Source organism: Grampus griseus (genome assembly GCF_964374135.1).
Source record: "Grampus griseus genome assembly, chromosome: 4".
Taxonomy (NCBI): domain Eukaryota; kingdom Metazoa; phylum Chordata; class Mammalia; order Artiodactyla; family Delphinidae; genus Grampus; species Grampus griseus.
Genome location: NC_138997.1, coordinates 29,727,458 through 29,752,128, shown reverse-complemented (window position 1 = coordinate 29,752,128; position 24,671 = coordinate 29,727,458). Strand labels below are relative to the sequence as shown.

At 38.8% G+C, this 24,671-nt stretch overlaps 1 protein-coding gene across 7 annotated transcripts in view; it reads left to right on the top strand.

Annotated features, from left to right (window-relative positions):
• Nucleotides 1-10,019, top strand: part of SH3D19 (SH3 domain containing 19) — a 178,863-nt gene extending 168,844 nt beyond the window's left edge. For all 7 annotated transcript variants that reach the window (XM_082652859.1, XM_082652858.1, XM_082652860.1 and 4 more), the window contains 5 exons: nucleotides 483-685; nucleotides 1,160-1,212; nucleotides 3,967-4,153; nucleotides 4,567-4,664; nucleotides 8,095-10,019. In XM_082652859.1, coding sequence (XP_082508985.1) covers nucleotides 483-685; nucleotides 1,160-1,212; nucleotides 3,967-4,153; nucleotides 4,567-4,664; nucleotides 8,095-8,211 — 658 coding nt within the window. In that variant the 3' untranslated portion in view covers nucleotides 8,212-10,019. The remainder of the gene's footprint in view (nucleotides 1-482; nucleotides 686-1,159; nucleotides 1,213-3,966; nucleotides 4,154-4,566; nucleotides 4,665-8,094) is intronic.
• The last annotated feature ends 14,652 nt before the right edge of the window (nucleotides 10,020-24,671 follow it).

Genomic DNA, 24,671 nt, shown 5'->3' with positions numbered 1-24,671 from the left:
CTGCCCAGCTGGTGCCCATTGCATTTCTGCCATGGAAGTTTGATGTCTTGCCCTGAGATTCTCAGGGTTAACACTCCTAAACTCAGTGCATTTATGACTGAGAGGGTTCAGACTTGGCCCTGGATTACTGTGGCCCAAGGATACAAAGACAAGGAGACTGGGGAGATTCTGTCTTGAAGAAAAGGTGATCAAAAGATGTGCAACATTAACCAACCACCAGCTACTTATCTGGGATTCTGCCTGTACTTGTGACCTTGACTTTAGCCTTTCTGAGTGAATAGGTTCATATCTAAAAAGTAAGGACTATCATTTAGAAATATAGCTTATTCTTTTTCATGGAAAATTTTAAACTATGCCTAGTATACCTTGTTCCAAAGTAAACACAGAATAAATATTTATTGAAAGACTAAATGAAGGTTTTAAAGCATTCTGAAAGTTAGTACTCTCTAGTTTAACCCACAAATGTGGTCTTCTTTCTTCAGAGGCCCAAGATGTGTTGCTCGATTTGAGTATATTGGAGACCAGAAGGATGAGTTAAGTTTCTCAGAGGGAGAAATTATTATTCTTAAAGAGTATGTGAATGACGAGTGGGCAAGAGGAGAACTTCGAGAGAGATCTGGGATCTTCCCCCTTAACTTTGTGGAACTCATTGAGGATCATCCCACCTCTGGTACAAATGTTTTAAGTGAGTACAGAGAATATGGTTTTTTATTATGTCCTATCCTAATTCAAATAAACCAGGTAATAGGTTAATTCTTAAGTTGCATAATAATCCATATTGCCATATTTTTTAAGGTAGAAGGAAAAGTGATTTTTAAATGATCAACATCATTATTGGGACAGTCATTGTTGTGGCAGTCTCTCAAAGAGCTGGTTTTGGTGTTTTAGGTAGTTAGTGGTGGCTTCATATTAGAAATGGCAGAAAAAAAAATCACTGACTTTCAAACAGAAATGGCCTATAGAATATAACTAATGTGTATCCTCCTTCACCTTACAGTAAAGGAAACAAATCCGGAGAGGGTAGTGCTGGGCAAAGTTATACAGCCAGTACATGAAGAGACTGATCTGGAATCCCAGACTTTTCACTCTCCCCCCAAAGTTTTTCTCCAATACTATATGGTCTTTACAGCTGAAGTTTTGACATTTTTTTAAAATACAGGCACAAAGGTACCACTGAAAACCAAAAAAGAAGATTCTGGTGCAAATTATCAGGTAGGCTGCTTGAATAGATAACTGTAGTGAAAGCCAAGTTTTATCTCTGGGAGGACTATTAAAATCATAATTATCAAAAGAAAATGTTATAAATCATTTTTTGTTTTTTTTTTTTAATTTATTTATTTATTCATTTTTGGCAGTGTTGGGTCTTCGTTGTTGTGTGCGGGCTTTCTCTAGTTGCAGAGAGCGGGGGCTACTCTTCATTGCAGTGTGTGGGCTTCTCATTGCAGTGTCTTCTCTTGTTGCGGAGCACAGGCTCTAGGCACTCTGGCTTCAGTAGTTGTGGCACGCGGGCTCAGTAGTTGTGGCTCGTGGGCTCTAGAGTGCAGGCTCAGTAGTTGTGGTGCACGGGCCTAGTTGCTCTGCGGCATGTGGGATCTTCCCGGACCAGAGCTTGAACCCATGTCCCCTGCATTGGCAGGTGGACTCTTAACCACTGCGCCACCAGGGAAGCCCTGTAAGTCATTTTTTAATTCATGTAGCAAATATTTGAAGTAAACAGATGATTAATATCTTTATTGCATATAGAGCTCGTACAAATGAGTTAGAAAGACATGCAAACCCTGATAAAAAACAAGGAGAGATATTATTAGAATATTCATGAAAGAGATACTATAAGTGGCTGATATTAAAAAAGTATTTAACCTTATAGTAATCAAAGAAATGCCTTGTAAAGAGACAATAAAATACCATTTAACGTATCTAGTTAATGAAGATTCAATACAACTCAACAGTAAATAAGTAATTATAAGTATGTGAATGTTAAAACAGAGAAAGTGCAGATTATTGTTATCATTATTTTTATTTCTCACCCTAAGAAAAGGATGAAAAATGAGACAAGGTTTTAGTCACAAAGATGGTCATGGTGGTGTTATTGTAACAAGAAAAAATTGGAAATAACCTAAATATGGTCATTATCGGGAGAATGTTCTGAGGACATTAAAAACTAGATGTGTAAAGTAAATGGCATGGGAGGAAAACATGTATTATAGGGAAGTTGAATATATAGCATAAAAAGACTATGAGGAAATGTGTTTGTTACCATTCAGTTGCCCTTAGGTAGTGAGATTATAGGTGGTTGGGTGTTCTTCCCATTCTTCATATATTTCCGAACTGCCAAGTGTTTAGGAGCATTTGTATTATAATGGGAGAGAGAAAAAAATGGATTTAAATTTTTACACTGTATAACATGGCTTCAGAAGTGTTTAAACTGAATAGGAATGTGGGTGACTTCCCATTGTTTTCTGTGACATTATTTTAGAAGAGTGAGCCTGATGGCGTCATTGTTTGTCAAAAATGTCAGTGGTAATTAGGCTGTGTGTCTCTCAATTCTTTCATCTTCCCCCCACTGCTAAAGTCAAACAGGAAAGAAAGGGACTACAGTTCTCCAAAAGGAAATGTTCACATGGTTCCCTGTATTTCTTGGGAGTGACAAGTACCGTTCTTTAGGGTTGGTTACCCAAGTACAGGAACAAGACGGTAGGGTTAGGGTTTTTTGTTTAATTTTTTGTTTTTCTTTCAAGCCATCAGTTGATGAGAACTTAAGATGTACCAGGCACTGTGCTAAGCATTCTACGCGCATTACCTCATTTGATCCCCAAAGCAACTCTAAGATGAAGCTGAGGCTCAGAGTAGAGAAGCTTCTTGCCCAGTGTCAGCGAGGAGGTGGCAGAGCTGACTGGCGGGCTCCAAGCCTTTGCTCTGAGTGTTATCCTTGCCTCTCGCTTGGGCTTCTTGAACTTAGGGCTCCCATCGTGACTTGGCAGTGATGCCTCTTCTCAGGGCAGAACCTTCTTCTGATGTGTTTGCAGTAAAAGCATTACTGTTGAAGCATTCCCCCACACTAGCCCACCATATCTGGGTGATTATCCTGCCAGCCTTGGAGCTAACTATGCGTCATAAAACTAAAAGTGTGGGGACTTCCCTGGTGGCACAGTGGTTAAGAATCCGCCTGCCAATGCAGGGGACACAGGTTCAATCCCTGGTCTAGGAAGATCCCACATGCTGTGGAGCAACTAAGCCCATGCGCCGCAACTACTGAAGCCCGCGTGCTCTAGGGCCCGCATGCTGCAACTGCTGAAGCCTGAGCGCCTAGAGCCCATGCGCTGCAACAAGAGAAGCTACCGCAGTGAGAAGCCCGTGCACTGCAACGAAGAGTAGCCCCTGCTCACTGCAACTAGAGAAAGCCCGCATGCAGCAACGAAGATCCAATGCAGCCAAAAAAAAAAAAAAAAAAAAAAACATTAAAAGTGTGAACTAATGAAGTCCTGTGCCATGGAATCTGATAGCCTCTGAAACATGTAGAGACCTGGGAATTAACAGACTGCCCATTCTGATCCTTCCTAATTTAGATAAAGAAGAACCTCACTGAAATTATATGCTTTGCCAGAATGTTTTCATAGTGTCATAAATACTATACACAAATATTGCAAGCTTTTATCTAATTTTAGTGTAAGTGTCATAGATAATAATTAGAAAAAATTTTTGCTTAAGCATTTTATAGCCCTTTAAAGCAGAAAGTCACAAATTTTATCACGTCTGTCATTTAGAATTCTATTTTAAGAAAAAGTTATTGGAAACTTTTATTTCTGAAACTCAATAGTGACATAAGGTATTGAGTGATTTAAAGTGGCCTTCAGGCGTTGAAATCTTATGACCCCCTTAGCTTTTTTTCCACCACTTTTTAAGCTTTGTAGAAATTAATCTCAAACAAAATCTCACATTTCTTACCAAACTTCTGATTTGAAACAGGAGAACAGTCTTTCTGCAGAATGGTGCGAAGCTCTTCACAGTTTCACAGCGGAGACCAGTGACGACTTGTCCTTCAAGAGGGGAGACCAGATCCTGATCATGGAACGTGTGGACGCCGACTGGTACAAGGGCAGACTGCGCGACAGGGAGGGCATCTTCCCCGCAGTCTTCGTGCGGCCCTGCCCAGGTGCGAATGCAGCAAGGAAGGCTCTTACCCTCTAAGGGGAGTGTGAGGCCTTTGAAATGATACATATTCCGTTTCCCTCTGGCCATGTTCAATTTAAGTTGTTTGCCTACATTTGCAAGTTGATTCATAAAGTCATGCAAACTTTCTTCATATAATTTATTGAAGTTATGGGGAAAAGAGATTTTAAAATGCCTTCAATTAATAATGGCTAATTTTGTCTCCTAAATATTAATATATTTTGTATAATTTTTTTCCTGCTAAGACAGCATCCTTCATCTTGTTGCAAGTTAGGTAAATTCAAAATTAATTGAAAGTATTATGTCCTGGGAATGACAAGGGGGTTTCTTAAAATGTTCGACTTGTGTTTTAGTCCAATGTCTTTCTATATATTTGAATTTTTGGTGTCTTCACAGCTGAGGCTAAAAGTACGGCTGCTTTAGCACTGAAGGGGAGGAAGGCCAAAGCCTTGTATGATTTCCATGGGGAGAATGAAGATGAGCTTTCCTTCAAGGTCAGAATGTGTATCTTTTTGTAATTGCATTAAGCAGCTATAAATTTTGAAATGTCTTCCACTGAAGGGTGGAACATTTGGGTGGAGTACTGATCATTAGTCAAGAATGAACAGGGCTTCCCTGGTGGCGCAGTGGTTGAGAGTCCGCCTGCCGATGCAGGGGACACGGGTTCGTGCCCCGGTCCGGGAAGATCCCACATGCTGCGGAGCGGCTGGGCCCGTGAGCCATGGCCGCTGAGCTAGCGCGTCCGGAGCCTGTGCTCCACAACAGGAGAGGCCACAACAGTGAGAGGCCCGCATACCGCAAAAAAAAAAAAAATGAACAGATCTCAGACCCTCATTCTAAAGAATGAGATTAGAGAAAGTGAATAGGGCAAATGTAAATTATCAGCAAGGCATTTAGGTACTTAAAGAAAGCCTTATTGATATCCATAGCACCACAGTCGCCTACCAAATTCCTTATTCCTTAGCCTTATAACACGTCTCACTAATGTTGGAGGTTTCACTGGTAGCCTTAGTAAAGGATGATCCTCTACATGGCCCTTGCAGCCTTCATGTCTTTGAAACCAGCGGAGAAATCAGGTGGCAACTACTACAGCTTGGCCTCTGCAGCAGTGCCTCATAAGACACCGGAGTTTTGTCCACAAAGACACTGACTAGACTTTAGGGAAATGATCCCAAAAGGTTAAGGTATTTTGCACAAGTTTTTTTTTAGAAGCCTAAAATCTAATCTTAATCTTACTTCATCAAGGAAGTACCTTTTATTTATTTAAAGTAAAAAGAATACTTCCATGATCCTGTTTCCGCAGTCCACAGTTCGATGGTGGTCAAAGGAAAGCACCCAGGGTAGTACTTTGGGATTGGGCCAGAGGAAGGAGGGTGGCTTTAGTAAGTCATTGCTGTCAGAAGAGCCTGTGTCAGACAGTGGGAAATTCTCCATTATCGGAGATGCTCAGAGGCAGGGGTGCCATAGAAGGAATTAAAGCATCCAGGAGTGATTGGACAAGATGAGACTTAAGACAGAGGGTACCCAAACAAGGTTTTCATCTGTCTACAACAAAATGAGGAAAACAGTGATATTGGGTATGTGCAGGCTTTAGGGGAGCCATGGAGAAGGGGAGGCATGCCTAGATATATAAGGTTGCTAACTTTTCTATTTTGTGATGGAGTTTTACTTTATTCTGAGAATTTCTTCCTTTTCATATTAAAATGTCATTTCTATTATAAAATATTATTAGTAAATGTATAGATTTCTTATGCAAAATTATAATTGGTAACCCTATATCAGTTTTTTTTAATTTATTGGTCCATAAAATCCAAATGTTTAGAAACTGTTGCCCTAGTCCTTTTCAATCTTGAGAGTCAGTGGCTCAAAATTAATTCCTTTTATCTTTACATAAAATGTTACTGCAAGTGAACACTCTGGATTCAGACTTTTTGGATATTATTTTGGCCTTCATTTAGGTTATGTCAATGTAACAGAATTCACAGTATCATCCAGAAGATAGGTTGTCTTCATTTTACAAATGCCTGGCTGTAAGCAAGACAGTTCTAGAGATTTTTAGTTAAGGGATTCTGTACCACTTTCAGAGTTGTTGATCATTAATATTTTATTAAATATCCACAGAATATTAGTAAATAAAACTTTTTAAAATTGTCCTAGCCCTCAGAAAACTGACATAGTATGTATGTATGGACCAGAGCTAAGAAAAATAATTTTAGTCAGTGATTATGTTATAGTTTAGGAAGTGGAAGGAACTTACTTGTTAGTCAGTGATTATGTTATAGTTTAGGAAATGGAAGGAACTTACTTGTAACAGAACCTTTGAATGCCAGAATTTTTACAGATTTTAGCAAGGTAAATTAATGACATGGGATAGTCAGCATTTTCCCTTAAGAAAGGCCTTAAATCAAACCTGTTTTCCAAAGGGCAATGTCCTAGGGCTACAAATAAATCCATTTAGCCTGATAAAGATATTCTTAAAAGTAGCCAGGGTCATCTTGGACCATTATAGAATCCTAAACCCAGATTCTAAGCAACAGTTAGAAACCATAAAGAACAAAATAGTTTCAGGAGATAACAGAAGACATAATTTTTGAAATTGAGGAATTATAATTCATACACGAATAAGATACACAACCCTTTTGACTAACCTGATGAGGATAAATCATGTGCTGAGTCAGGGCGAAGCTCTTTAAGACAGGAAAGAATGCAAATTTGATATTGAGGCCGTGGAGGAATGGAATAAACCAAATGGTAGAGGAGAATACCATTATGTGGAAGAATATAGAGTACAGAGTGCTCAGGATGTTGAGAAAAGGCAATTGCAGTAAAAACCTTTCTAAGTAACAAGGTCTACTATAAAACGTGGTGACCTCATGCCTAATAGCAATACAGGCCCTGGAATCACACTAGGTTTGAATTCTGTCTCTACCACTAACTAGACATGCAACACTGAGCAAGTCACGTAATCTGACCTTCAGTTTCCTTTTCTTTAAAATAAGGAAATCTATAAAAATATTTCTCAAAAATGGGGATAATAATAGTACCCACTTCTAGGACTGTGTTGTTGTTTAAATGAATTAATTTCCACTATTCTTAGTTTGTTAAAAAATAAAAATAGGGCTTCCCTGGTGGCGCAGAGTCTGCCTGCCAATGCAGGGGACACGGGTTTGTGCCCCGGTCCGGGAAGATCCCACATGCCGCAGAGCGGCTAGGCCCGTGAGCCATGGCCGCTGAGCCTGTGCGTCCGGAGCCTGTGCTCCCCAACAGGAGGCCGCAATGGTGAGAGGCCTGTGTACCACAAAAAAAAATAATAATAAAATAAAATAAAATAAATGAGTTAATTCCCATGAAGTACATAGAAGAGGGCAAGGCATACAGTAAACATATGGCTCACTCTCTCATCTTCAGATCTTTGCTTAAGTGTCACCTGGCTGCCCTAAAGAGATGGCAGCCCACACTTTCTGTCCTCCTCTGTTGGCTTATTCATCTCCCAACTCTAGAATAAGGTCTTTACTCTTTGCTGTATCCATAGTGCCCAGAATAGTGTCTGACACACAGTGGGTACTCAATAAATAATTGTTAGATGGGGAAAAAAAATTTTATATATATGATAGCTGGTATTTTTATTAAAGAAGCATTTTAGATTAAGAGTGGTGAATTTGGGGGGCACAAAATACAACCAGGAAAATAAAAGTGCAACAAGGGTGACAATGGCAAAGGAATGCGCTTTGACGAAAAGAGCATACAAGCTAATGGCATCATTAGGGTTAGATCATCTTTGTGGTACATTGTTTAATCCTCTTGGCAAATCAAGATAAATGAGTTATATAAAGAGGAGATGTACATGCCTCTCCAGGTGGGCTGCTTACCATGCTTATCCTCAATAGAAACTAATCATTATTTTCAATTCCTGTCTTCTTACAGGCTGGAGACATAATAACAGAGCTGGAATCTGTAGATGATGACTGGATGAGTGGAGAATTGATGGGAAAATCTGGAATATTTCCCAAAACCTACATTCAGTTTTTACAAGTCGGCTAAAGGTGAAGCTTGACTGTGTTCCTTGGCACAAGAACTCACTTGAACTATCACTTTGACTATCAGATATGTTTTTGCACTATTTTTTTAAACTGAAAGAAATATCTATGCTGTACATGGTATATTAGAACTTTCTGAAAGCAGAAAACATCTGATTTTGTAGTTAGCTTTCATTCACAGTAGAAACGTGCACACGGAAACCCATGAGCACATTTCTACCAAGGAGGACATCAAGCAGGATTAGCAAGGCAGGCAGACCCTTCCCCCGGGAAAGTGTCTGGTGACAGGGCAGCATGAGGACACTTAGAAGCAGAAGTTGCACTTGGACCTCTGTGTTCATCAGCACAAGTAAATTAACCTGCTTCTTCATTTTCTACTTTAGTTTTAAAAGAGGATATTTGTTATTCTACATGCTGTAACTATCAGGCCATGGTTGGTAACCTAAATTTCATCACTGATATTCAAATTAATTCTAACAGCTTGAGCGCATTATCCTTATTACTGGAGCAAAGCCTTGCTCCAGGAAAGGGTAGTTCATTGACTAGTGGGAGCCTTTGTGAGCACATGGTGAATCAGCTCACAGTCACCACATGCGCCTGTGGTAGCAGGTGTTTCCCCTTTGTCCCAGTGTTTGAAAGGTGTTGAAATTTGATGTATCTTAGTCAAAAGAACCAAAACCATCCTGAAATGCCTTGCTAATACAACTAACCCTTCCACATACCTACAGTACTTAATTTCTTTCCTCTGTGTATACTTTATGTTAACAGGGTTATTATAAGCACATTTTCTGAATCTGCAATCATTCTTTTGACAATTACTGGTACCCAAAGAAAAATTCATTTTCTTTGAGTTACCCCAGTAATATATAAAACTATGTCTTGTTATAGTGGTACATTATGAATCACATATATCTCAGAATACAGAGCAACTGTTAAGATGGAAAACAATGCCAAACCCCCAGCTCATTCTTCCAAGTATAATCAGAGCGAAAAATAATTTGAGAATCTGAAGGCTGATACTTTTGGGGTTGTTTTCTTTTTTCTCCAGCTCTTCCCTGCACAGTTATTAGAGTAAATAAAAAACCACTTTCCTGCTATCCATTGTTATGCATTCCAGGCTTAAGATAAAAGTGGTTCCTTGCAACACTGAATCAATTACAGTTTATGGGCTAAAGCCAAATAGGTCGAAGACAATCTTCCGAACAGATCAATGGAACAGAACTTCATTGAAAATGTAAAACACTTTCCCAACTATGTTCATAACTTTCTTCTATTTTTGAGAAGAGTTTCATATGCTGGGCCACTTTTTAGCTTTTGTTTTTGTTTCCACTGTCTGAATTCAAAGTTAGGCAGTAAGTGGTGAAACCATCATGTGAACACCATGTGGGGTTCTGTAAGGGAGGAGATATTTACTCTTTTATTAAAGCTCATTTCCCAGTATATGGTTAAAATTGATTTTGGAATATGGGGGCTGTTTGTTCTACATGTTTTGGGTAAAGAGGACAGTATAAAGAAAACTGGTCAAATTTCACTCAAGTTATTTCATAAGAAATGGATGACTTAAAGCATATTATCCCAACTAAATTCCTATTTGCAGCAAGCTTGTATACAACAGCAGGAAAGAGAGAAGTGGGGGGGTAGTGTCTGGGATAGGACATGAGGTATATTTCTTTGCCTGTGTAATTTTAACATCTTATATCAAAGATCATGAAAACCTAGCTTTACTGGAGAAAAATATTCCTTTTAAATTTTGGCCTCTGTCAGCAGAATGATAAGTGCAATAGTTGTAAATCTACTTGACACTATAATAAACCGAACTGAACTTTTCAAAGTCCTTTTCTCATACATAATTAGACTGAGGTTTTTGAGAACAGAGTTGGTATCTTATAGCTCCAGCCCTTTGCACCATATAGGCTCAATAGAGGGTTTTTGGTTGGTTGATTGTTTGGCTGGCTGGTTGGACAACTTTCACATAATAGTGATACTATCTTGGATCCAATATGCTCCAATATCTTTCCTCTTTATTGACAAAAATCTTTATTGACAAAAATCTTTATTGAAACAAAATTTGCAGTTTTATGTCTTCCATTCCATCATGCTACATTTTTTGCTTGCCATTTATTACCTACTCAACTGACAAGAAGTAAAAATGTAGCATGGTGTAGGTTTTTCATAGGTGCTTTTTTTTTAATTTATTTATTTAATTTATTTTATTTTTGGCTGCGTTGGGTCTTTGTTGCTGTGCACGAGCTTTCTCTAGTTCCAGCGAGCAGGGGCTACTCTTCGTTGTGGTGCCCGGGCTTCTCATTGTGGTGGCTTCTCTTGTTGCAGAGCACGGGCTCTAGGTGCACAGGCTTCAGTAATTGTGGCTCATGGGCTCCAGAGCACAGGCTCAGTAGTTGTGGCGCACGGGCTTGGTTGCTCCGCGGCACGTGGGGTCTTCCCGGACCAGGGATCAAACCCGTGTCCCCTGCATTGGCAGGCAGATTCTTAACCACTGCACCACCAGGGAAGCCCCTTCATAGGTACTTTCTTATTCTGTATATTGACTGAACATGATTTTTATACTCAGTGAATTTCCTAATGAAGAAATAGAAATGTATTCTTGTTCCTTTCAGGAATTTTAGTTGAAAACCTAATGTTCATCCAATCCTCCTCAAACGAGAATCTCCAAATCCTTTTTCTTTGGTGGGTTAAAACTAGCGAAGTCATTTAATATGTTATTCTTACCCTTTTGAACACTAAAAGACAGCAGATTTCTTTAAAAGATGCCCTTGCTTATATGGCTGTCATTTGTGCTCATGGAAATCACAGGTTTTTAATACAGTCTAAAACATTCATAATGAAAGAAAAATCAGTACATTTATCAAAATTTTAGAAATGGCGTTTGAAAAAACAAAATATATTTTTCTATAGGGTTTGTTATATATCAGTACTCTTAACAATAATTGTTTATAGTTTTTGTTCAGCTTCTTAAGCTTAGATAAATATACGTAGAGAAATAGTGATGATATAGGCTAATTATAAGGGGATATTTGGTATAATCATTAATGGTTTATTTTTAATTAATGTCAGATGTACATGGACCATATGATTCATAATTCAGTGCCATTCTGAATGCCATTTTAAACGAATGCTTAACAGTGAATTTTTCAGAACTAAATAGGAAATAATTTTCTAACCTACTCCTTTTTATTTCACTGTAGTTACAGAGGGGGGAAATACAAAGCCTAACTCAGAACACCACCACCATCTAGGGGCTTTTCACCTAATTGCAGTCTCATCCTGTTAAACCACAGAAAAGTCTGAGGATCAGAGCTCAACCTGCAGAGGTTAAATGATTTGCCTAAGGTCATAAAGGTATGGCAAAGCCTAAAGCAAAACCTAGCTCTACTGATTCCCGATTCAGTACTTTTTATATTTGTTTTGCTAAAGTGATATATTTCTCTTTAACAGTTAAACAAGTAGAATTGATTTGTTTTATTGTAAAAAGTTGTAACTTCTCAATATAATAGTTATTATTAGAATGAATGCAGAGAACAAAGCCTTGAATTTATTCCTTTCAAGAAGAAAAGAAGGGGCTTCCCTGGTGGTGCAGTGGTTAAGAATCTGCCTGCCAATGCAGGGGACATGGGTTCAAGCCCTGGTCTGGGAAGATCCCACATGCCACAGAGCAACTAAGCCCGTGCACCACAACTACTGAGCCTGCAAGCCTAGAGCCCGTGCTCCACAAGAGAAGCCACTGCAATGAGAAACACATGCACCACAACAAAGAGTAGCCGCCGTTCACTGCAACTAGAGAAAGCCCATGTACAGCAACAAAGACCCAACACAGCCAAAAATATATTTAAAAAAAAAAAAAAAAAGACAATTTAAAAAAAGAAGAAGATTCGTGCTTGGCTTCTCAGTTTTATATAGGCAATTCATATTGATGTTACCTAGAAACTCAAACATGGACTGATCCATTAATGGGGATTCCTTTTTTAGTTTAATAGGAAATATTTGAATGCTTGGAACATCAGATCTTGAAAAGATCTGTGTCTGCAGAGCTGTGCTCTTGGCAACAGCAAAGCAATCTTAAGCTGAGGTTTTCATACACATGCAGTACAAAACATTATTTTAGTATTTTGGAGTCTAATAGATCAGCTCAACTACTTACGCCAATAAATTGATATTTCAGAGTCTGGGACACATTTTGGATTTTTAAAGGAATCTTAATTGTATGTACACCATGGACTGTTTATTTATCTACAAATACTACAAATAAGGCAACTCAATGAAACTTTTTTCAGGCAAAGTAATGATTCAAATTCATTATTCAGAAAGGAGCATTACCTGCCAGTTACCTGTCCTCTTTTAACAGGAATTGACTGACAATCTCTTAATACAAAAATATTGGCCCACATTTAGTAACTTCTTTACAGTTAAAATAAGAAACAACTACATTTATCTCTCCAATCATATCCAGGGTTTTAATAGATGATTGATGATAGAGCTCAGACTCAAAGGATCACTGAGGCCCACCACATTGTTTCTCAGGCCACCATGTGGCCAGCAGCTTTAAAGCAGAGTTGTTGTTAATTCAAAAGAAAGAGCCTTAGAGCATGTGGCTAACTCTTCAGTGCAGTACTATGCCTAAGCTTATGCTAGGGAAACAGTGGTATCTTCTCTTTAGACATATAAAACATCAAAGCTTTTAAAAGATAAATGTGGTGATAAAGTATCTGATTATTCTCTACGTACAGAGCACTCTAGGGAAGATGAATGCGGGGGTGCAGGCAAAGGCCTCCATCTTTGCTGGCCAGAGGGGCCTGGCTGGGCTATGAAAAAGCCTAGTTGTCCACTGCAATGAGGGAATTGGGGGCAAGGTCAGAGAGCACAGAAAATAGGGCACCAAGACACTGTGCATCTATAAGACTAACTACCAAGTGGGACGACTGCCCCTATGCATGTGTGTCAGGCTATCCCTGCTGGATGGGAATGGATGGCCTCCATATCATATTCTATTTGAGAGATACACATTCACAAATAGAGCTGCTAAGCAGACTTCTCACACTGATGTTCCCCACAAAGCCAGGACCCAAATCACTCAAGCTGGTGCTCAGCTGCAGAAAGTAAGCTTTTTTTCTTTAGTATTTAGCAATAAGGACTACTACCATCAGGGCTGAACTCGCCTCCTCCCACAGACACACCAAAATTACAACTACTTACAGAGCAACTATCTATGCAGACAAACCGAAAAACTAGCAGAAAAGATTTTCCGCAACTAAAGACATAAAGAAGGAATCCAACAAGATGGGTATGAGGGGTGTAGACTCAGTATAGTCAGGACCCACACCCCGGGTTGATGACCCACAAACAGGAGGAATATCACAATCATAGGCCGGAAGGGAGTGGCACGATATATTCAAAGTGATGAAAACAAAACCCCTACAACCAAGCATGCTCTACCGAGCAAGGTTCTCATTCACATTTGAAGGAGAGAGAAAGTTTTACAGACAAGCAAAAGCCAAGAGTTCAGCACAACTAAACCAGCTTTACAAGAAATGTTAAAGGGACTTCTCTAAGTAGAAAAGGCCACAACCAGAAAATGAAAATTATGAAGGGAAAAATCTCATCAGTAACGGCAAAACAGTGAAAGCAGTAGATCAACACTTACAAAGCTAGTAGAAAGATTAAAAGACAAAAGTAGAAAAATCATCTATATCCACAATAAGTAGTTAGGGATACACAAAACAAAAATAAGTAAAGTATGACATCAAAAACATTAAATGTGGTGGGGAGTAAAAATGTAGTAGGGTGGTTAGAATGTGTTCAAACATAAGAGATCATAAATTTATGCACACACATACACACGTGGTAACCACAAACGAAAAACCTAAAATAGATACACATACACAAAAGAGAAAGGAATGCAAACATAACAGTAAATACAGTCATCAAATCACAACTGAAGAGACCAAAACAAGAAGGAACAAAAAAGAACTATAAAAACCCCAAAACAATTAACAGAATGGCAGTAGGTACATATCTGTCAATAATTACGTTAAATGTAAGTGAACTAAATGTTCCAACCAAGAGACAGAGTGACTGATAAGATTTTTTAAAACTCAGAAAAACAAAACACATATATATGCTGCCTACAAGAGACTCCAGGGACTTCCCTGCTTAGGACTCTGCACTTCCACTACAGGGGGCACAGGTTTGATCCCTGGTCAGTGGACTAAGATCCTGCATACTGCATGGCACAGCCAAAAAAACAGACTCACTTCATGTCTAAAGACACACAGACTGAAAGTGAAGGGATGAAAAAAGATTCTGTGCAAATGAAAAGGAAAAGAAAGCTAGGGGAGCAATACTTACATCAGACAAAATAGACTTCAAAACAAAGACTGTAACAAGAGACAAAGAAGGGCAGTATGTAATGATAAAGGGGTCAGTCCAACAAGAAAATATTACAATTGTAAATATATATGCATCCAACATTTAGGAGCACCTAAATACATAAAACAAATATTAACATACAGGGAGAAACTGACAGTAATACAATAATAGTAGGGGACTTTAATACCCCACTTATATCAATGGGAAGATCATCCAGACAGAAAATCAATAAAGGCAACACTGACCTTAAATAACACATAAGACCGGATGGAATTAATAGATATCTACAAAACATTTCATCCAAAAATAGAATTCTCTTCACCTGACATGGAATATTCTCCAGGATAGGCCACAAAACAAGTCTCAATAAATTTAAGAAAACTGAAATAATACCAAGCACCTTTTCTGACCACAAAGGTATGAGACTAGAAATCAGCTGCAAGAAAAAAACTGCAAAAAAACACAAACACATGCAGACTAAACAACATACTACTAAACAACTGAAGAAATCAAAGAGGAAATAAAAAAATACCTGGAGACAAATAAAAATGGAAACACAATCCAAGACCTATGGGATGCAGCAAAAGCAGTTCTAAGAGAGATATTTATAGCAATACAAGCCTACCATAGGAAACAAGAAAAATCTCAAATAAACAACCTAACCTTATACCTAAAGGAACTAGGAAAAGAAGAACAAAAAAACCCAAAAGTTAATGGAAGGAAAGAATTCTTCAAGGCAAGAGTGGAAGCAAATGAAATAGAGAGTTAAAAAACAATAAAACTAAGTGCTGATTCTTTGAAGAGAACAGAAATACAAAGGATCATAAGATACTACTACATCAATTACATGCCACTAAAATGGACAACCTAGAAGAAATGGATAAATTCCTAGAAACATACAACCTCCCAAGAATGAATCAGGAAGAAATAGAAACTATGAACAGACCAATTACCAGTAATGAAATTGAATCAGTAATTTAAAAAAAAACTCCCAACAAAACAAGTCCAGGACCAGATGGCTTTACAGGTTAATTCTACCAAACATTTAAAGAAGAGTTAATGCCTAACCTTCTCAAAGTATTCCAAAAAGTTGAAGAGGAAAGAATGGTTCTGAACTCATTCTATGAGGCCAGCACCACCTGGATACCAAAACCAAAGACACACAAAAAAAGAAAATTACAGGCCAATATCATAGATGCAAAAATCCTCAACAAAAGATTAGCAAACCAAATTTAACAACACATTAAAAGATCATATACCATGATCAAGTGGGATTTATCCCACAAATAAGTCAATGTGATACACATTAACAAATTGAAGAAAAATCATCATAATCTCAATAGATGCAGGAAAAGCTTTTAACAAAACAACATTCATTTATGATAAACACTATCCACAAAGTGGGTATAGAGGGAATGTACCCCAACATAATATAGGCCATCTATGACAAACTGACAGCCAACATCATAATCAAAGGTGAAAAACTGAAAGCATTTCCTCTAAGATCAGAAACAAGACAAGGAAGCCCACTCTCACCACTTTTATTCAACATAGTATTGAAAATCCCAGCCACAGCAATCTGACCAAAAAAAAAAAAAAAAAAGAAAAGAAATAAAAATCCAACTTAGAAAGGAAAAAGTAAAACTGTTTGCAGGTGACATGATTCTATATGGAAAATCATAAAGATGCAACCAAAAATGTGTTAGAACTAATAAATTCAGTAAAGCTGCAAGATACAAAATTAATATACAGAAATCTGTTGCATTTCTATACATGAATAATGAACTACCAGAAAGAGAAGTTAACAATCCCATTTACAATTACATCAAAAGAAATAAATTATCTAGGAATAAATCTAACCAAAGAAGTAAAAGACTTATACTCTGAAAACTATAAGACACTGATGAAAGAAAATGACAACACAAACAAATTGAAAGGTACACCATGCTCATGGATTGGAAGAATTCATATTGTTAAAATGACCATACAACCCAAGACAATCTACAGATTCAGTGCAATCCCTATCAAAATACCAAAGGCATTTTTCACAGAGCTAAAACAAATAATTCTAAAATCTGTATAGAAACACAAAAGACCCTGAATAGTCAAAGCAATCTAGAGAAAGGACAAAGCTGGAGGTATCACACTCCCTGACTTCAAACTAATTACAAAGCTACAGTCATTAAAACAGTATGGTACTGGCACAAAAACAGACACATAGATCAATAGAACAGAATAGAGAGCCCAGAAGTAAACCCACACTTAAATGGGCAATTAGTCTATGACAAAGGAGGCAAGAATATACAATAGGGAAAAGACAGCCTCTTCAATAATAGTGTCAGGAAAACTGGACAGCTACATACAAAAGAATCAAACTGGACTACTTCCTCACACCATATACAAAAATAAATTCAAAATGGATTAAAGACCTAAATATAAGACCTGAAACCATAAAACTCCTCTTAGAAGAAAACATAGGCAGTATGCTCTTTGACATTGGTCTTAGCAATATTTTTTTGGATCTATCTTCTCAGGCAAGGGAAATGAAAGCCAAAATAAACAAATGGGACAACATCAAACTAAAAAGCTTTTGCACAGCAGAGGAAATCATCAACAAAACAAAAAGCCAGCCTACTGAATGGGAAAGTATATTTGCAAATAATATATTCAATAAGGGGTTAATATCCAAAATCTACACAGAACTCATACAACTCAACATTTAAAAAAAAAAGAAAAAGCCAATTTTTAAATGGGCAGAGGATCTGAATAGACATTTTTCCAAAGAAGACATACAGATGGCCAACAGACACATGACAAACTGCTTAACATCACTGTCAGGGAAATGCATATCAAAACCACACTTCACACCTGTCAGAATGGCTATCATCAAAAAAGACAACAAATAACAAGTATCTGGGATATGGAGAAAAAGAAACCCTTATGCATTGCTTGTGGGATTGTCAATTGGTGCAGTGACTATGAAAACAGTATGAAGTTTCCTCAAAAAACTGAAGACAGAACTAGCATATGATCCAGCAATTTCACTTCTGGGTATTTACTAATTTGAAAAGATATGTGCACCAGTGTTCACTGCATTTTTACAATAGGTGAATGGATAAAGATGTGGTATATACATACAATGGAATATTACTTAGACATCAAAAAAATCTTGCTATTTGTGACAACATGGATGGATTTAGAGGGTATTATGCTAAGTGAAATAAGTCAGACAGAAATAAATATATGATCTCACTTGTAAGTGTAATGTAAGAAACAAACAACAAAAAGACTTAGATACAGAGAACAAACTAGTTTTCTGTGGTTGCCGGGGAGTGGGGAGCAGAATAGGTGAAGGGGACTAAGGGGTGCAAACCTCCAGTTATAAAGTAAATAAGCCATGAGGATATAACATACAGCATAAGGAATATGGTCAGTATTGTAATAACTTTCGGAATAGTTTAGTAACTTATTGTGGTGATTGTTTCATAATATATGCAAATGTCAAATCACTATGTAATGCTCCTGAAACTAGCATATCAACTATATTTCAATTGTTTTAAAAAAGCATGTGATCAGCCAGACTGAATCAAGATTGTGTTGTTCTGTTTGTACATTTGTACTCATTTGCATTTGGAAGCTGCTGTTGATGGCACCAGGCACAGCAGAATAGTTCAGGACCAACCATGTCTATATGAATTTTCCTGTTTACATAGCACATGGACAGAAATGACAAGTCAGTAGCAAGTCAGACTGTTAGCTGCAACTGCTACTTGATTCAGGTAGCAGTTTTAGATGAAAAGTAGTGGTTCTCAACTGGGGGAAATTTTGCCCCGTGGGGGACATTTGGCAGTGTCTGAAAACATTTTTGTCACAACTTGGGGAAAGGTGCTACTGGCATCTAGTGGGTAGAGGCCAGCGATACTGCGAAATGTCCCAAAATGCACAGGACAGTCCCTCACAACTACGAATTATCCAGCCTAAAATACCAATAGGCCCAAGGTTGAGAACTGATGACCTAGGGGTGAAAGAGTGCATTAATTGTTCCCCTTCCCTGGGATCTAAGTTGTTTTCTTCCCAGGTGCCATGGTTGTCTTCCCTCCACTGCCACAAAATCTGTACCTATAATTTCATATTTTCTCCAGTTATCCCTACTTTGACCTAGACCTTCTGTCCTGATTATCATCCTGGAGGCAGCCAAGATGAGATGATCCTTTTTGGGGGATTGCCATATTCTGTGACCCAGTAAGGTATGTAGTACAGGAGGTGAGGGTGACAGAGTCAGAAACCTTTTTAAAGCTCAAGAGTGCTAGATATCCGTGGATGGTAGGCAGCTGTGAAATAGCCATCAAATACCCTATGGGCTTATTGCCAGGTGGCCTTCGTAACAAGAAGTGCTGCATTGCTAGATTGCAAGTGGTCCGGAAAACTAAGAACATGACACATATGACATATTAGCTTGAAGGGCTGCAGTTGTATGGCCAAAGTCAGTTGATCCGACTGGGACAGCAACATTGTAACCTAAAAGTGTGTCAACGGTGCTGAGGCACCATCAGCCACCCTGAAAGGTGACCAAAGGACCGGTGTAGTTAGTCCATCAGTAGTCAGTCTATGTGATATGGCCTCAACTACCTCAAGACAAATGGGCTGACTTTTGGCAGGAGTCACAAGTCTGCCATGCATGAGGAAGAGTTCTTTACTGTGTGCACAGCCCATGATGGTGGACATGTAGCCATGTGTGAGGGCAGTCTGGGTGGTGCAGGCTTGATCAGCACCTTGATTTTACTAGGTCGTATCAGAGAACTGGCCTTTACCACAGGCATCTACATGAGTGACCCAGATGGTCCAAACAGCAGCCACAATTTGTTCCCACAACATACAGCCTCTAAAAGGGGTGTTTTAATCTGCCTGAATAGTCTTGGAAGTGGCAGGCCCAAGAGTCAGCAAAGGTGACTGTTCATGACCAGACCTACGAGAACACCCCTGAGTTCAGCTCACTGAGCAGTGACCAACCTCATTCACTTTAGCTCTGTATAGCTGGCGTTGAGGTTGGACAGCCACAGCAGCACAGTGGATACCATTAGCTTTTAACTTAGCTGAGCCACTGGTGATTCAGGTCCAGGTACTTAAGGGTCTCTGTGAAGTGAGGGTCCCTTTGAGGCAGCAGCTATGCTTCAGGTAATGGGGTGGGAGACAGTTTTCCAAGAGTTTCTGAGGCTGGCGCATTCCAGAAAACACTATTTTTACTTGACCAGGAAGGTCTCCAATACCCAAAGCATCCAACAAGGAGTCAGGCCTCCTTTCAGTCAATCTCACTTTTAGCAATGGAAGTGTAATAGTACACTGGACTGGCCCAGAGGACCTCACACATACATAAATACTCATAAAATATTTATTTTATAAATAAAATAACTTTTTCTTCATTGTGAGTTTTGCTGAAACCCTATCCATGGGATTTGAATGCTTTATTTCCTTATTTACAGCATGTGCCAGTAAGCTTTTTCTGTAAACGGCCAAGAGGCAAAATTGAGGATATTACGTAAGCATAAAGAGAGGAAACAAATCTCTATAAAATTTCTATTAATGAAGTCAAACTATGATGATTATTGAGTAAATTTTTTTCTATAATACAGACCTTTCTTTTGGGGAAGAGTATAACATTTCACCTAATTAGGGTTCAAAGTTAGGGATCCTCCATCATTAAATCAATTCACCTGGCAGCTTTGAGTCTAGGTTTTCAACTATTTCTTCACAATTTGAACACTTGATGGTTGTCCCTTTTAATTTATTTGAAGTGCTATTTTTTTAAAGATTCATCTGTACATGCGAGAAAAACTGATTCACCTGTTAATGCTTATGTGTAATGAGATTTTATGTATTACATCTTTGAGGATATTTTCTTACACAGGTCATAGATGTGGCACTCAAAACGTGGAGTTAAGTCACTGCGATTTGCAGTGTAGTGCAAAGTGATGAGGGTACCACATATGGTCTGTCACAATTACTCAACTCTGCCACTGTAGTGCAAAAAGCAGCAACTGACAATACATGAAGATGAATGAATGTGGCTGTCTTCCAATAAAACTTTACTTGTGGATACCGGAATGTGAATTTCATATAATCTTCATATGTAGTGAAATATTTTAACCTTTTTCAGCCATATAAAAATTGAAAGGCCATTCTTAGTTTGCAAGCCATTCAAAAACAAAAACTGGCCAAATTTATTCCATGAGCAGTAACTGGCCAACGTGTCTTACAGAGATACATCCCAAGGAGTTTATCACCATGGATGGTTAGGGACTACAACAGCTGCCAGAAGATTATAGGCAAAGGTCCTGTTAAAAACAAGTCAAGAGGGACTTCCCTGGTGGCGCAGTGGTTGACAGTCCGCCTCCCAATGCAGGGGACGTGGGTTCGATCCCTGGCCGGGAAGATCCTACATGCCGCAGAGCAACTACGCCCGTGAGCCACAACTACTGAGCCTGCGCTCTAGAGCCCGTGAACCACAACTACTGAAGTCCGAGCGCCTAGAGCCCGTGCTCCGCAACAAGAGAATCCACCGCAATAAGAAGCCCGTGCACTGCAACAAAGAGTAGCCCCCGCTGGCCGCAATTAGAGAAAGCCTGCACGCAGCAATGAAGACCCAACTCAGCCAAAAATAATTTTAAAAAAGTCAAGTAAACAGAACAAATGCCAAAAACTGTAATTTAGGAAAATTTTACCCCCCCCAAAACAGTTTTTTTTGAAACTATACATAAAGAGTGTACAGACATTCCTTGGTTTGACTACGCTTTGCACCAAGCAGTTCTACTGGTGTCATTTTTCCAACAGCATTTGCTCATTTCCCGTCTGTGTCACATTTTGGCAATTCTTGCAATATTTCAAACCCTCTGCCAGCAAAAAGATGATTCACTGAAGATTCATATGATGGTTAGCATTTTTTAGCAATAAAGTATTTCTAAATTAAGTTATATACATTTTAAGACAATGCTATTGCACACTTAATGGACCACAGTACAGGGTAAACACAACTCTTATATGCACTGGGAAACCAAAAAAATTCCCAGAACTCACTCTGCTGTGATATTCACTTTATTGAGGTGGTCTGGAACCAAACCCACAGTATCTCCAAGGTATGCCTGTACTGCATACCTGAGACTATTCAATCAGACTATTACCAAAACCCATTTTATAAAATTACTCGATTTTAAAGAAACAAAAAATTCTTTGGGCTTTTAGCCAAAACCAGAAAGTGACTTGTAAGGGAAGGAAAATTAATTATCCTCAGACTTCCATTAGCAATTCTTTATTGCCAGAAGGAAATAGGAGTGGTATACTTAAGGTGCTCAAAGAGCGAACTGAGGATTTTAGATCCAGTAAAAGTGACTTTCAGATATAAAGCAAATAACCAACTGTATTCAACATACAAGAACTCAGAAAATGAACTTCCTGAGCAATCAACCAGAGAACAAGCTTCAACCAAAAAAACTAGAGCACAGAACTTAAGGACTGGAAGTGGGCATTAAGAACATATACTTGTAGCACTGAGACTACACAGGGCTAAGAAGGAGAATGTAAGTTCTGGCCATGTGCTCAAGCAGTGTTAACACAATACTGTAAAAACGTAGTGGGCCATAGGCCAAAAAGTTTTAAAACTGTTCTCAGTAATTATATTGGTGGTGGTGTTATTTTGAGACTTACGCATGCAGTGTGGGATAATGATGGGACATTCTATCAGTCAACATGTCACTGAGAACTTCTTTGCATTTTCCAGCTTTAAGGGGCCACTCACTTCCCTTGGCCCCTGGCCCTTTCTCCATCCTCAAAGCCAGCAACATCGGGCAGTCTTCACATCACATTATCCCAACCTCCTCTTCGGCCTCACACTTCCACCTTTAAGAACTTGTATAATTACATTAGGCTCACCCTAATAATCTAGGATACTCCCCCTAGTATCTCTTCTCCCCACATGAGCACTCTCAAATTAGTGGTGCTGCTGAAATGTACACATTAAAGAAGCAAAAACCAATTTCAAATCAAGTGTTAGTTTTGCTATTTCAGTCATACCTTAACATAAAGATCTTCAATAACATTTTCAAAAGACTCAAAATTTGTATCCCTGGTTACAGAAATTTTCCTGTGAAAGACCAAGATAAATTGCTCTGGGTGGAAAGAATCAAGTAGAGAAAAGCCACCTGTTAATATCTATGTATTAAGAATGTAAGATATTAAATGGGAAACTTAAGAATTACCTCTTATAGTATTTTTTATTAGATGGATGTTAAAACTCCCTCAAGTTGGCCTATAAGAAAGTAACTTGATTATATCAATCATCAAACAAGCCAAACCATTTTTAAAAAAGGAAACATTCTTTTTGGAAGCATTTTCAAATGAACCCTTCTAAAAGAGAACCATGCCAAGCCCTATTCAGAGATGTAGCAGATGGGAGCTTGACTTGCAGCATCATCTGACTAAATGATGTCCCCCATCAAGAAAACCACCACTTATGTAACTCAATTCCTGGTCCCCACCCTCAACAACCACGCTATTGACCCAATTTCTTTCTACCCTGAAAAGGAAGCCCCTGTCATCAGTGAGCTGGACCAAAAAATAAAAGAAAAAACCTCTCCACATGGAATTTTTCTAGTAGCCACAAGTGAAACTATAGGGAAAAAAATAACAGGGAAAACAAGGACTGAAGGACAGGGTTTTTAATAAAATGAACCGATCAGCAGGGTCTGACTTAAGAGGTAAAAGAGCAAGCACTGTGGCCATCTAAGTGAAGAGTGTTCCAAGCAAGGAAGAACAAGTGCCAGAGCCCTACAGTAAGAATGTTCCTAGCTTGTCCAGGACAGTCTGGCTAGAAGAGTAAGGGAAGTGGTAGTAAGAGACAGGTCAGAGGCAAGATCACATGAGACCTTTTGGGTGAACTGACCATCTAAAATAAACTTCCACAAAGTGTGTGGGCAGGGGGACAGACAGGGACACGATGACACAGGGAGACCAGGTAAGCAATAAAAATCCAGGTTGGTAATGACTTGCTCCAAAGTGATAGCAACAGAGGTAGTAAGAACTGGTTAGTTTTCAGATATATTTTGAATGAACTGTGAATGGTCAAGGATGACCACAGAGGACTCTGGTCTAAAACAGAAAGGTGGGTAAAATTGCTGAGCTCAGGAACACCATTTCAAACATGTTAAATGCCTCACTGACATCCAATGAAGATATCAAGTAGGGAGTTGGACAGGCAAACCTGGAGTTCAAAGAAAGGTACAGATTAGAAGTAAAAATCTGACAGTTTATTTAAAACCAAGAGACTGAGTAAGAATACCTAGAAAGAGTATTTGACAAACGTCCAGGGACTAAGCCCTAGGGCTCTCCAACACTAAGGCCTGAAACAAACTAGCAAAGGAGAGTAGCCAGCAACATGGGAGGAAAAACCGAGGTGCAATTCCAGAAGACAGTTAAGAAACACAGGGAAAATCAACTGTCAAATGTCACTAATAGAGACCAAGTAAAACGAAGGCCAAGAATGAACCACTGGACTTAGCAACGACATCTGGTAATCTTGATGGCAACAGTTTCCTTAGACTGGTTGGAGCAGATTCAAGAAAAGTAAAATTAAATACAAGAAATATGGTTAACTCTTTTGAACTTTGCTATAAGGGATTTGAATAGGGGGATATCTGGAAGGGCAGAGGATTTCTGTATGCTGATAGAACTTGTAGAAGGAATATTGATAAAGGTGACAACTGGTGGAGCCCAGAACTTGACTAGGCAAGAGAAGGTGGAATCTGATGCTTGTCCTTGCATAATTCACCCAGTTACAAGAGGGAAGGCAGAAAAAGTGAGAAACACATGCATAGATGGCAGGGTAGAAATAATAGGCATTGATGAGGTTCTCTTGTCATCCGTTCTCAAGAAGCAAGGTCATCAGCTGAACTGAGAATGAGAAAGTTGGAGGTTTGGGAAGAGAGGTATAGAACAGAATGGGTGACCGACTAGGAGGAAATACTGGATAGTGGGCAGCATTAAATACCCACTTAATAGGAGACCAATAACCAATTTCTCTCTCTCTCTAGC